Here is a 14,751-nt window from a genome sequence, read left to right as displayed (position 1 = left end):
GCTAGATAAGGATTTTCTGTTACATTTTCAAATAACTTCTGAACTTAAGTTGGTATTCAATTAGTGTTAAATCTGTTAGCAAATTTACATGTTAAGTATATCATTCTTTTTTTAAAATAGTGAGTGATTCTCTGCAAGTCCATGGATAGCTCTCATTAAATTAGGTGTTAGGCAAATACCACTAATATAGAAGTCTATCCTATGAAGATGTTATCAATTTCTGACAATTGCATTACTTCCTTACCTCCAGGGCCAAATAACAAATGAGAGATTGAAAAAGCAAATTTAGTAAAAGTGGCCATTTTGCTTCTGAAGAAGAATAAGTATCAAGATAAATTTAATATTTCTTAGTCAACGGGACCATATTTTGTGATAACTTTTTGGCAAAAATGAACATCAATGGATTTCTATTTAGGCTTTAATAAAAAGTGAAAGCTGAAATTGAAATGATCAAAGAGTATTTTAAAAATACATCTTGGATAATCTATGTTAAGGAACAAATGCCAAAAAGAGTTTGAAAACATGACATAGCCCTGAAGCCTCTATGAACACTCTATATTTGCACTGTCCTATGTGATAGCCACTGGCCCATGAGCTCCTGAAATGTGGCTAGTTCTATGCTGTTAAGCATATGATAGAAACTAGATATCAAATACTTAGCACAAAAAAATAGAATATTTTAAAAGTAATTTTATATTGGTTACATGTTAAAATAATTTTTGATACATTGAGTTACATAAAATAATTATGAAAATTAATTTCAGCTGTTTCACTTTTTAACTTTTTAAATATGTTTTTTAGAAAATTTACAGTTACATATGTGGTCTGCTTGCATGACTTGCATTGTTTCTTTTGAACAGTGATCTAGAGAAAACTTGGGTCATGGCTACTGTTGACCTCCTTCCTTCTCTTCCATTTCCTTTCTCCCCTCTTCCACTCTTCCCTTTTTCTTCTTTTCCCCCACTTAAGTTGTACCAACGTCCAGGGGGAAGACTAGAATAGGGAAAAAGACCTAGCAATTCTGAAATAAAAAGATTGCATACATGATGAAATGGGTTCAGAATAAAACAAAATATTTTCATATTATTGGTTCACTAATCTACTTTAAATTATCGATAAAGCTATATCATTAGAGCCATTGCAAAAAATCTAAAAGCATAGGTATCTTCTAAATTCATTTTATATATTTTATAGTACTTAACAGTTTCTAGTAAGTTTATTTGAAGTTTTGAGTAATCTCAATATATTCCAGGATAAACTTAATTCTCCCGAACAATAGACTATATATTAAAGCATAAAATAAGGATAAATACAAAGGTGCAAACTCATGTTAATTGTACCTCTACCCTGACCCTCTCTTATTTTCCTCAAAATTTCACCATTTACTTTCATCTTCCAGTTTTTTTCCAGACAATTTGCTCTAAATCTTTTTGTTGCTGTTGTTCCTCTCACTTGGCCCCCTTTACTTTTTCTACACACCTCTTCTCTGCACTGTCATACATTCCTGACTCTGGAATACAGTGGAACGAGAGTAATACCTAATCTCCCAACCTGAGAACTCACCAAGTCACTAGAAAGGGGAGAAAGAAAATGCATGGCTAGTTTCCTCAAGTGCCTTAATAACCTAAAGAACTACAAGCAATCATCTTTACTTTTCTTAATACTCATAACTTTATGCATAGTAACTTTTCACATGCGGCATTTCCTTTTCCAGAAAACTGTTTACTCATGAGGGTAAGACCAATGTTTTCTGCTTTTTTAAAAATATTTTTTATTTGTTTGAGATGGAGTCTTGCTCTGTTGCCAGGCTGGAGTGCAGTGGTGCAATCTCGGCTCACTGCAACCTCTGCCTCCCAGGTTAAAGCGATTCTCCTTCCTCAGCCTCCCAAGTAGCTGGGACTACAGGCACATGCCACCACACCCAAGTAAATTTTTGTATTTTTAGTAGAGATGGGGTTTCACGATGTTGGCTCAAGACACAGTGACTTAAACATAACAGATCCATACCAAATATTGTCTAAATATACAAACAATTGCTGAAATTCTCACTCATTATGGCCACAGAAGAAACATTATGGAAGACTCCGAAAAGAGGGGCTAGAATCAGAATCAACTGCACTACAGTTTTAAATGTAAGCATTGTGTGTTTTTAACTTGCTGTGCATAGGGAGCTATTGTGAGGGCATTAATTATGTGAACCTGTCTATTTTATTGGACAAGCGATGCTGACCTATTGATGCACCAATCAAGGTATCTCCTTTTTTCCATCTTTTGAACAAGACACAGTAGTCCACATTCAAGTTGTGAAGCCAAAAACTCCTGGGTTCAGATCTTTGCTCAGCCATTTCGTAGCACTAAGACATTTAACAAGTCAACTGTCTGATCCTCCCTTTTCTCCTAAATATTATTATCTATGATAATATACTCTCATAGTGTTGCAAAGATGAGGCTCTGACTAAGCACTTCTCAGTCAGTCTGGTCCAGAATGTTGATTCACAAATAGAATAAGATCTCAGCAGAGCAGCAGCAACAGAATTAGCAGTAAATACAGCTGTCTATCTGCTATCTGGACTTCTGATGTTAACAAAAATGTATTAACAAATACTCTGTAGCTTTCTTTTCAATCTGAATCATTCACTGTTATACTTGATTATAGGAGCCTATATTCATTTCCTTGGTTTTGATAAGAGAATTCCTTACAAAGGGTTGCACTGCTGTATACACTGCAGAATTTATTTCTGTGTACTAACTGAAAATTCTTTTCAAATGCAAGCAAGATACATACATACATTACATATCTATAGCTTTCTTCAAAATGTTCCAAATATAGGACTAAAGTCCTAGAAGTCACAAATGAAAAAACAACATCTGTTTTGGTCTTAGTTGATTGTAAAGCTCTAAAAATGTTACTGATACTTTTGACACATTTATAGTTTTCCTTTCCACCTTCTCACCTGTCGTCTTGTTACAGGTTTTTAAAATCACATTTTCAAAATTACACTTTTAATACTCAGCTTCACCTCACAATATCTTAACTTCTCAACATCAGCGGTGTCCTCCTTTCTTAGCCACATGCTTTACCATACTATAAAATTTATTTACCATTTGAAGATGTTCCACTGTCAAACGCTGGAAATACAGTATTCTTTTCTGACCAAACCCATCCATCCTTGCTCTCATTCTGCTCTCATTCTATTAAAATTAGTGAGCCTGCTATTCCTTTTCATCCAGCTCTTCAGGCTCTCAAACCTTACCAGTTCTTATTCTGTTCACCTCGTGGAGCTGCCCTTGCTCTCTTTCTCAGCCCAGATTTATTTATGTCTTCATATTCACTACCTCTGGAAAGCTCATCACTTTGTTTTATACAAAGTGGATGCCTTGCTAGTCTCTAACCAAGTAATCCTCAGCTGTTTCCTTAACCCATTCAGATTACAGGCTGTTAAGTGTTGCTGGAGAAGTGATGTAACTGTGTTGACTAAAGTGACAACAAATACTAATTTTGCCAAGTTCCTCATTATGGCTCTAGAATCTTTTCTATACTTCATGCTTATTCCCTACTACACTCTCCTAGCTCCTATGTCCATACCAGTTAACCTCAACTTAGGACTTCATATACAATTATCCGAGAAGACTGAAGTCACCATTAGATGGCAAACTCTTTTCAGTCAGCGTTGTTATCAGTTTTATTTACCACAGAATCCTCATCCTCCAGCACAGCATTTACAAAGAAAACGCTCAAAAAATATATGTTGAAGAAATAATGAGTTACTTAGTTTAACTAATGAACTGATTCAATTCTCTTCCTCTTTTGAGATGTAACCAGCCTCTCCTTGTGCTACTACCAATCACACCAACCTTCTTAGAATATTCTGAAATTGACCCTGAAAAATTATTTTCCTTTCTATTATACCTCCACCTCTTCCTGCAAGAGGATTCTATCCTGAACAACATAAATATGCATTCACATTTTCCTTATTGTGGCTTTAAAAATAGCCTTCCTTCAATAATATCACTTCCATGGGTAATATTTCATTCCCACGGTTTAACATTAAACTTCATTTTGTTTTGTCTCCGTATCTTCAAGATCCCAGATGACCTTAAACATGGGCAATTGGACTTCTACTTCCGTTTAACCTCAATAAACATATTTTTGTCTCAATGGCAACTAATAGACTACTCAACTTTCTTTATGAAAAAAAATTCAAATAGATGGAATACTTGAAAGAATAATACAATAAAACCAGCATAAGCACTCCCTGATTTAAAGTTGGTTAACAAATGATTTTTTATTTTACATACACACATACACAACCACACACACACACACAAACACACACTCGCTCCCTCACTCCTTTGATGACTCTAAGAAATTCAGTTGCGGGCCAGGCACAGTGGTTCACGCCTGTAATCCCAGCACTTTGGGAGGCTGAGGCAGGTGGTCACAAGGTCAGGAGTTCGAGACCAGCCTGGTCAACACAGTGAAACCCCATCTCACTAAAAATACAAAAAATAGCCGGGCATGTTGGCACATGCCTGTAATCCTAGCTACTCAGGAGGCTGAGGCAGGGGAATTGTTTGAACCTGGTAGGCGGAGGTTGCAGTGAGCCAAAATCGTGCCACTGCACTCTAGCCTGGACAAAAGAGCAAGACTCTGTCTCAAAAAAAAAAAAAAAAAAAAGAAAGAAAGAAAATTTAGTTGCATATATCACTGCATTTATCCCAAATAATTCAGCACTTATCTCCTAACACCATCTATTTTCTAGCCCATATGAAAAATGTCCCAATTCTAACAAAATTTGACTTTTTATAGACCACGTTTTAAAAAAGTGAAATAAAATAAAACTTCAAGCACTGCATTTGTTTGTCTTTAGTCTTTTTTAATCTGGAAAAGTCCCTCCCCAGTGGCACTGACTTTTTATAAGTCTAGGCCACAGGGCTGATATGTATCTTCAATGTAGAATACCTCACCTTACGCATTTGTCTCACTATTTCCTCATGGTTTAGTTTAACTGGTCCTTTCTCTGAATTTTTCTGTAAACTGGACATTACATGTAACCAGGTTTTATTAGATTCAGGTTAGACATTCTAGAAACAATATTTCACAAATGGCACTGTAGCCTTCATATGGCATCTCGTCAGGAGGCTCATGGTGTCAGGTGGTGTATTGGTGATGTTGGGTTAAATCATTCAGTCACTTAAAATGACCTGCAGATGCAATTAATACTTGAGCACTATGAGAATATGTTATTCACCGAAATAATTTTAATTGATGATTTTATCACTTGTTGATCATCTTTGACTGAATCACTTACTTCACTGAGAGTTACAAACAGTAATTTTCTAATTCTCATATTTCTTACACTTAACTCACATTATTTTGCGAAAATCTGTCCCTCATCAACCAAGAAAGGCAGGCTAATCATTTAATTATTTCAATGTAATTATTAATTGTCATTTTTCTTTTTTATATTTTTCTTCAGAGTATCATTATGCACTCATGGATTTTACTTTACTCACTGTTTACAATTTGTTATACTCACTCTTGAAATTCAAACTGATTTAAATTACACAACTGGAAGGCCCTTCAAGCTAGCACTTGTTTACAATGATACAGCCTTATTTGTCTTTGACCATTTTCTTACTTTCTGGCACAATGAGTTCTCCCAGGCTCATCTTGTGTTTTTTCTGCCCAGACTTAGAATCAGCCAGTTCTAGGTTAAGGAAGACTAAAGGGCTCTTATCCTCTTGAATGGAGAATGATATTAAGAAGCCATGTTTTGTGCACTAGATGTGTTCATTGCTTCCTGAAAGACATTGCTTTGAAGATTTTTCAGTAGACATAGCTAGTAAATATATTTATTTTTAAAGCTTTATAGTGTATTTTATTATCTAAGAGGTTAGCCCTCTTTTTTCTTTCTCAGAATAGTCTCTGCTATTTTTGCATATAAATATAAATTTTAAATCAATTTAGCTAGCTCCAGAAAAACTTCCTACTGCTCTTTCCTATTTAGATCATGTTATCACCATATACACACACATACACACACACACACTACACACATACACACATGACACATACAATCCTGGGAACAACAGCCCTCTTTATGATGCTGCCACATCATATTAAGGATCATCAATCACATTCATTTAGTTTCTTTTAAAAATTCATGGATTTTAATGGCACATTACAAAGCTTTTATCTCAGGCCTTACCTTCTTTTGAGCCTATGCAGCATTAGCTCTGCTGAACAATATACACACACACACACAGACACACCACACACACTTTTTCTGAGCTTCAGTGGCTATCATTCTAACTCTATTTTTCTGCCTTTTATCAGCCCCTTTTACATTCACTCAAAAAAAAAAAAGAAGATGTTCCCAAATTTCTACCTGTGCAGGACTTATTCCCACTTAAAGAGTTTTAATGTAGATGATACTATCATATCTCCTTCTAGCCTTAAGTGTGCTTCCCAGTTCAATACCTGAATTTCCACTGCACATTGGTCATTTAATCCAGAAGTTAATGTCAGAACTTCAAATTACTATGTTCAAAATTGAATCATTTTCCCACCTCCAACCACAATCAGGCTTTCCCAGAGATACTACTTTCTCTTGTTTTGTTTTATACCACCTGTTTTCAAGATATCCAGATTCCAAAATTCAAAAGCAGTATTTAACCCTCCCTATACCTTGACCTCAAAATCCACTGATTTTATGAACTTGTGGACTTATGACCAAGTCTTTAAAATCCGTCTCATCATGTTCATTCACACTGCTTCCACTATAGCTTATGTCTCCTATTCTGCATTGAAAATATTGTCTTCTTCAAGTTCTAAGGAAACTAATGGTGAAACACTTTCTTGCACATCTGAAGAGGCAACTAAACACAGAATCCTCAAATAATATGTTACACTTATATGTGTTTTATGTTACTAACTTAAAATGAGCTTGATAAATGTCACATCCAAATACGTGTAACAGTAAAATTGTGAGGTGGTATGATGTTGATGGTGAGATGTTGGTAGACAGACAAGACACCTATATTTATAGAACTCTGTGTTATGAAAGAATTAGCTGTTCAGCTTTCCTTGCACAAAAGACTAATTTTCCACATCATACTACAAAAGCTTCAAGGGTAGAGATTACATTTTATACTCAGAAAGTCAATGTTGAATGTGTTTCCCAGGCTCTCTGCAAAGCAACTGAGGACAGAGAACCGTCTCTTCTGACCCAACCACAGAGCGACAGTGGTAACTCATAAATGTGATGCTATGCATTGGCTCTCTTCAGAAAACCTGTCTTGGAGAGATGTGTGATGACATGGTCATAGGAAGGTCCTTTCAGGATCAGTTAACAGTATCTGTGTGGGGCAATTTTCTTTTGTTTCTGCTCAAAGCACTCACTAGCGGAAAGCACTCACTATTGAAAACTTGCCAAACTACAGACATTTTAAGGAATGTATCAAGAATAAATATATAACAGTTGTTTTATATTAGGAAAACCAAAACAAACAAACAAAAAATCCTCTCCACAAATGAAGCATCTCTGTGTAGAAGAAAAAACATGAGGTGTCAGTTAAGACTTCCTGTATGTCAAATTTCCCTTTACCACCTATGGAGCTCTGAGCTCCAAGTCTCAGTTTCCTCCAACATATAAAATAATATTATTATCTAATCATGGAGGGGAAGTACAAATGGAATTGCATTCATTTGACACATCAATTTCTTTCCCTCTCATCTTGATTTAATGAGAACATAGCCGTTCCTTACTCCCACCTGTTAATAATTTCTGAAATGACTCAGAAATGTCTTGCTCCTCTTATTATTTAGCATATGGCTATCAAAATGTGCATAAACATTTTCTCTAAACACATGGATTATGTATGAATGCAATTAATTCCCACTCTGAAGTCTGGGGAAGAATTTGACCATATTATTCTAAGCAAAAAGTATATTAGTGAGTTAAATGGAATTTTGCCAAATATATTTATGCACAGAAAATCCCTAGTATTTTGTGATATAAGAGCACTGAGTGATGCATGTTATTGTATCTTTCAGAAGACCAGTGCAAGACTTCCATGTTCTACTCCACAACTTTCCTCTCCATTTAGATTTTTACGTGATCAAATAAATAACTCTTAGAGTCTTGACCCCAGCTGAGGAGTCTGCAAGGACAGTCCAGAAAATACAAATCCTAAATACTATAACTGAAGTCCTCTAACTGCCATCTCTGTGGCTACAAATGGATAGAAAAAGACATTAAACTAATGCCTCTTTATTTTCCGGGACTCAGTCCCAGAAAAATAGCAAGATAATTCAAAACTAACAAACAAAAATAATTTTAAATGTACAGAAGAATTTAGAAAAACACAAAGTCAATTTTCCACAAGGTAAGTTTGATATTTAACATAAGTCTAACAAAAGAAAACAAAATTACCAATGTATGATGGAAAATCTAAAAGCAATGAGGATAAGCAAAACTACTAAAGTTGGCAGCAGCTGTGTTATATCTATATAGTCTGCACATCAAAATTTAATAATAAAAGGGTGATGACAAGTATAATTATGTAAACTTGTTAAGAGTGTAACTTGCTATTGATACATTCAGAAATCAGGTTTACTTACATGCTATTGAATATTGTTTTCAAAATCATGATGTAGCACAACAAACTTTTTATTGCCAATAAAATGAAAGTTTATGTTGCCTGCCAATTATTGAACAGAAATTTATTAAATCAAAGAATCATACTGAATTATGGAAATAGGATCTTTACAAGCATTTGTACAAGTCACTGGAAGTAGATAGTAATAGTAATAAGACAATAATAACAATTACTGCAGATTGATAAAGACCTTTTTAAACATGTTATTATTTACTTTCTGGAAGTCCATAAAAATGTGAAGAATAAAATTAATCATTACTTCAGGTTTTCATAGCAAAACACAGAATTGTCATAATGACAGTATGATAAAAGAAGTAAAGAAATAACTATTTTAAAATCTCAGCTAATCATTATTTAAAAACAAAGATTTCATGTGTGGTAAGACTATCTGTACAGCAAACCCCGTGACATGCAGTTTAGCCATGTAACAAAACTGTACATGTATCCCTTGAAACTAAAAGTTGGAAAGAAAAAATAAAAACTAAAATAAAAATTAAAGTTTCAAAAGTCAGAGAGAAAAATCAATTGTAATTGAAATATGTTTCTCAAATTTGTTCTTAATATTCAATCTTACATATCCACTTCACTTTTCTTCTACTTCCATAATGGAGCTTTTTTGAAGACTTGAAATGTAGTTATATCAATGAATGCCCTGCTTAGTTACTTACACTATCAGTAAACAGTAAACAAAATATGACCACACGTTTACTGGGGTAGAGTTGCAAAAATGCAACAGACATATACTTCTCACTAGAATTTCTATATACTTACTACTACTGGCTCTTAAAATAAGTAAATATGGCATTTAAGAAACAGCTATCCAAATATTTCACATTTCTTTTAACTAGGAAGAAAATGTTTCACATATCAAATTATTTTTCTAATTAATAATTTTTATATTCTGAAGGCATAATTTGTTTGTATTATTATAGTAGCTCTTTCAGCCACTAGACTTTCATACAAATTAGAGAAAATAAACCAACTATCATTTTTAAGAAAGGTAATGCATCTATTATGGCTAAGGATGTGTCTTTATAATTGTATGTTTGGAACTTTCACCCTTTGTACATACACCACCACGGTGTGGCTATTTGATGCATGTTAAGAAAAAAATTAGGGTGCTACGTGATTGTTTATGTCCATGAAAAATACATATAAAAATAATTGTTTATCTTCAATGATGAAAAGTTATTCATTTAAATATTATTAGACAGACCACACACTCAAGACAGAATTCCAACTAGAACTTTCTTTCTTTATATCGATTGAGAAAGACATTGCAAAATTAATTTAGTAATCCAAGATTTTAAACAATACCCACATTCTGTTATCCCATAGAAAGTCCTAGAAAATTTAATAGGTTTTCATTTTGTGATTATTTCTTTGTCACAGTTTAGACTGTAAAATGTTTGAGGTCAGATAGTGATCCAATGCCAATTTAATTTGTGGGTCTTCTTTCCCTCGGTCCCTACCTTTACCCTGGAAACCCTCTCCTTACAGCATACAAACGTTTTTTCCCTCCTTCTCTCTCAGTAAGCAGTTGAAAAGATCTGCACAATTAAATTTATGTAAATCCCTGTGGGTTTCTTGGCGAATGAAAAAATGTATTTTTTCCATGAGAAGCCAGTAGGCGGTGCTAAATGTAGGATACTACCTTCAACAATTTTAAATCAAAAACTAAACAGGTGGCCAATTTAAGAGTTGTAGAATTCCCAGTATGACTCACACAGGAAGAAATTTGAAAATTTTGAATGTAATAGGCAGAAATGTAATACAAGTATACAATATAATCAAAAATGAATCTTAAATAAATGAAAACATAGATAACTAAAGGTTCTTAAAATGGTCTTAAGTTACAGAAATTAAAGCCCAACTACCTCTTTGTCCTCACATTAAAATCGTCTTTGGTCCCATTAATGGTTTCAATCTCATTGGGAAAGATCATACAATACAGCTAGTGTTTTCCCCAATCTTAAGACACAAACTACCTCTACCTTAGGGCAGCAACTGATTCTTTTAATGAAAATCCAGGTTCGATCACTCAAGCTCTTTCTTGCTTGCTTGCTCTGTCTCTCTCTCTCTCTTAAAAGAACTAAACGACTTACAATACATAAAACATACAAAAATATATTATACACATAAATTGTCTTGCTTTTAATAAATGAGTACTTCTATGTACATACATTGTTATAAATAAAATGATTTTTAAAATCACAGAATGTTGCAAATGGCTTTTTTAATGTTTTATGTTAGCTGTTTGAACCATATGAAAGACTGTATTTTAGTAATTAGCTCACTATACAAAATAAGAAAATCCTAATTTCAGGCTTAGTGCCATCATATTGGCTTCAAATCTTAGAACTATACACATCAAGATATCAAATATGGTGTCCACAGACAGTGACATAAACTATCTTCTTTATATAAATGCAACAGGATTTCCTTCACAGGGAAAAGCTACTGTGAGAACAAAATACCTCACATGCAATGAAATGTCCAAAGACTTCTGAGATACTTGGATGAGTTGTGAATAAAAAAATATATATAGCTTTCCAGATATTACACTAACTTTTAATCTTCTACAGATAAAGGGCCCTTTGCACTCCTTACTTTTTGACCACAAAGAGTAAAAAATAAGGCATAAAACTTTTCATTCCACAAACTGAGGTTACAGACAGTGAAGTATTTGCTTGAAAAAGCCAGTGTATGTTATAAACCCCTTTGTCATGGGCCCCTCTGTATGTTGCAGTCAGTTTTTATTTATGTAGTTACCCAGAAGAAAACTTCATCCGAGAGGTAAAAAGTTGTTTCATTTGCCTTATGTTTATTTTACAGAATCCAAAGTATATACACATGATAATGTAAAGCTAAGCTTTTCATTTAAGGGGGGAAAAGGTAAGAAAATCAAAGTATTTAAATAATGGTGACTCTCCAGATTTTAAGATGTATGCCTTTACGAAATTTATTTGGACAGAAAAATTTCCAGCAGATTCTGTCACAGTGTTAAATACAGAAAAGGCTTTTTATTGCGAACTGGTCCATCTCTGAAAAATAATGCTAAATTATATTGAAAACATGTAACAGGATAATCATAAAATATAATAGAATACATTCAACACTGAGTATTTCAATGCTACCAACACACGAAATCATCACCTCCATCACCAACCCCTCACTCCTGCCCTGTACACAGTTCTCAGGGGAAAACCTTTAGAGCCAGTATCAGGTAGTTAAAAAGAGAGAAAACTCTCCCTCTAATAAAATTTAAATAAGGGGCATTTTTATACCTTAGAGCTGTAGGGTCATTACTGCAAACTAACAGCGTCGTCCTCAACATTAAACCCAAGTGACCATCTTATAAGAAACTATTTCCCCATTCCCTGGAAGACGACACCAGCAGGCACTTAAAACCAACGCAACACAACAGGCATGAAGAAAAGATCCAAAGACAGCACCACTAAGAAAGCAAAGCCCTTTGGAAAAGCAAAATAGGCTGGGAAAGACCTACTGCGTCGTTTACTCATTGCGAAGAGGAGCAGGAGTTGAGCGTGCGGGGGCCGGTGCCATCCTCAAGGCTCTGGAAATGTCTCGAGCTCCGGCCCGCGTGGCCTGGAGCCAGTCCCTCCGGAAGATGCGGTCTCTGCCGCTTCTTCCCCCATCTCCCGGGTGCTCTGGGGGTCCCCTCTAGCCGGCCCGACGGCCCGCGCCACGTACACGGTCCTCGCCCCTCCTGCTGTGCAAGTGGCCCTCGGAGAACTTACAGGGCCCGCCGGCCACCTAGTGCCCGGCCGGCGCCGCCCGCAGCGCAGACGCCACCCGCCCCGCCGGCAGACGACCTGGGCGCAGCCTACCGGGAGGGGGAGGGAGGGTGGGGGTGGGGGGAGGGGACTGTATTTTGCGTACGTCTGGAAAAGGATTCTGAAGCCGGGAACGGACTTTGGTTTTCCCTGGCTCTCGGCGCGGCTCTCCCCACCTCCGGCGCGGACACTGCCCGGAGATGCGCGCGCGCAAACACACACACACACACACACACTCACACTCACATTTCTTTGCTAGGACCAGTGTTGCCACTGCACACCCGGGAAACGCCTCCAAGGGGACCAAGTACCTGCTCTCTGCGAGCTGCTCAGCTGTTCACTTCATCCTCCGTTGACAAGGAAACCAAACCGCACTTCTTTTTTTTTTTTTTTTTTTTTTTTTTCCAGAAAAACCTTCCACTGCCATCATTTGAAAATTGATTTACGGGGAGGGAAGGGGGAGAAATAAGGGACAATATAGATATAGATATCAGGATATCTATCATAAAATTATCTCGGTTTTTTAAAAAAGTCAAATGTGCAAAAGTCATGGTTAATTTAAAGGAGGAAAAAAGTATTTTGCTTAAAAATGATCCCAGTCACCAGCTGTAAGAAAAGTTTCATGTTATCAATGGGTATCAAAAACAGGAGGGAAAAAAAACGAATGTGTTCTCACCGGCTTCCAAAAAGGGCACAAAAATATAAAATTAATGTCTTTGCTCAATGGTTTGCACCAGTATTGCAAGACCACAAACTTGTAAACACTGCCGTAAAATCCCACCTATACAAAAATGTTATCAGAAAAAGAGTATGCAAAAAAAAGAGTTAGAAACATGCTTTTTATTTTTACAAAGGAAAAAAATAGGCACCATACTTCACATCGCTTTATCCATAAAACCAGTTGCACATTTTGCTGGACTTGGGAGACGCTCCCAGCGGGCACGGTCGCCGCGGACTCCGAGACACAGCGCCTTGTCTACAGAACGATCGCATGCTAGAAAAACTTGGATTCAGGAAAAGGCTCAAAATCATGCTCCTCCAGCTTTCCCAAATATAAACAATAATCAAAGAAGTGGAAAAAAAGAGAAAAAAAAAAAACAAAAACAAAAAAAAACAAAAAACCAAAAAAAAAGGACAAAAAAAAAAGAATAGGACAAGAATGCCACTGAGAAGGTACTCACCGAGCGGGAGTAAAATGTTGTAATAAAAATGAGATTTAGTATAAAATACAGTATGGCGGTGGAAGAAGGAATGAAGCGCGTTTTTTTCCTCGCAGTCTCTGCCTCAGGCACTGACACGTGACTCGGAGCCAGGCTGACTTGCAGGCAGCGGGGAAGGACCGAGGCTGCGAGGGGGCAAGCCCACGGAGCCCAACTCTGGCTGGCGAGGCGGCGGCGGCGGCGGTGGCGACGGGGAGCCTGGCGCCTTAGAGCGGCAGCACCAGTGGCGGCAGCAGCGGCAGCGGCAGCTCGCGGCGAGGCTGCCTCCGCTGTGAGCCCAGACGAGCAGGTGCCCCTCACGCTGAGGCTGAGCACACGCACACGCACACGCAAGACAGGCAGGGCGCCGGCGAGAGGGGGAGCCGAGCGGGGTTGGGCCCGAGGCGCGCAGCTGCCGCCGCCTCTGCCGCCGCTGCCGCGATTGCTGCTGCTGCCTCTGTTGCTGCCGCTGCCGCTTCGGATTGGGAATGTGTGCTGTGGGGGCAGCTCAGAGGGTGGTGATCTAGCGCCTTGAGAGGAGGTGCACAACTTGCTGCTCACCTGAAAGTTGTTGCTTGCCACTTCCTTGTGTATTTCATCTCTATTTCATCTCGAGGGGAGAGATCTCACCTGGGGAGAGATCCTATCCTCTTCTCTCTGGAAGTTTTACTATTCAAGCCCAGATTCACTCATTCGTTGTTTTTTTTTCCCCCCCGATCTTCCATTTCCCATCCCTCCCAAGCTCCCTTTGCCTCTGCTGTTCCCTCCTCCCTAGATCTGCGTTTCCCCCTCCCGATTCTCAGGGAACCTTCCTCAGCGCGATGCTGGGGGCGTTGTCACGGGCAAAGCCACCGTCAATCTTTATTGCCAAGTGAACGCACAGCCTCTCTTTCGCCGTCTTCAAGGGGGAATGCTTGCAGTTTGAAAGACACAACAAAACCTCTTATTTAGGAAATCCCGTCCCGGGTTTCTTTCTGCGGGTTGCGGAGCGGTGGGTGGGGGCATGAGTGTCAATTTATTCATTCGTGGACCAGGCATTGTTTGTTTTGTCTGTGTGTGCGCGTGTGCTTCTGAGCTGGTCTGGAAAGCTC

General features: G+C 37.5%; 1 protein-coding gene across 21 annotated transcripts in view; it reads right to left on the bottom strand.

Annotated features, from left to right (window-relative positions):
- Positions 1–14,439, bottom strand: part of RALYL (RALY RNA binding protein like) — a 737,403-nt gene extending 722,964 nt beyond the window's left edge. For 7 of the 21 annotated variants that reach the window (XM_010381736.2, XM_030938242.1, XM_030938236.1 and 4 more), the window contains exon 1: positions 13,643–14,022. Coding sequence is in view for 4 of the 21 variants with exons in the window: in XM_010381735.2 (XP_010380037.1) it covers positions 12,173–12,188 (16 nt within the window). In the remaining 17 variants the exon portion in view is untranslated. Of the gene's footprint in view, positions 1–12,172; positions 12,518–12,772; positions 14,023–14,290 lie in introns of those variants that run through there. The other 14 variants (XM_030938229.1, XM_030938235.1, XM_030938230.1 and 11 more) reach the window with 6 other exon arrangements.
- Positions 14,440–14,751: the final 312 nt, after the last annotated feature.

The sequence above is a fragment of the Rhinopithecus roxellana genome, chromosome 9, assembly GCF_007565055.1.
Source record: "Rhinopithecus roxellana isolate Shanxi Qingling chromosome 9, ASM756505v1, whole genome shotgun sequence".
Taxonomy (NCBI): domain Eukaryota; kingdom Metazoa; phylum Chordata; class Mammalia; order Primates; family Cercopithecidae; genus Rhinopithecus; species Rhinopithecus roxellana.
The sequence above is the reverse complement of the archived record's forward strand: the minus strand, read 5'-3'. Positions and strand labels throughout refer to the sequence as shown.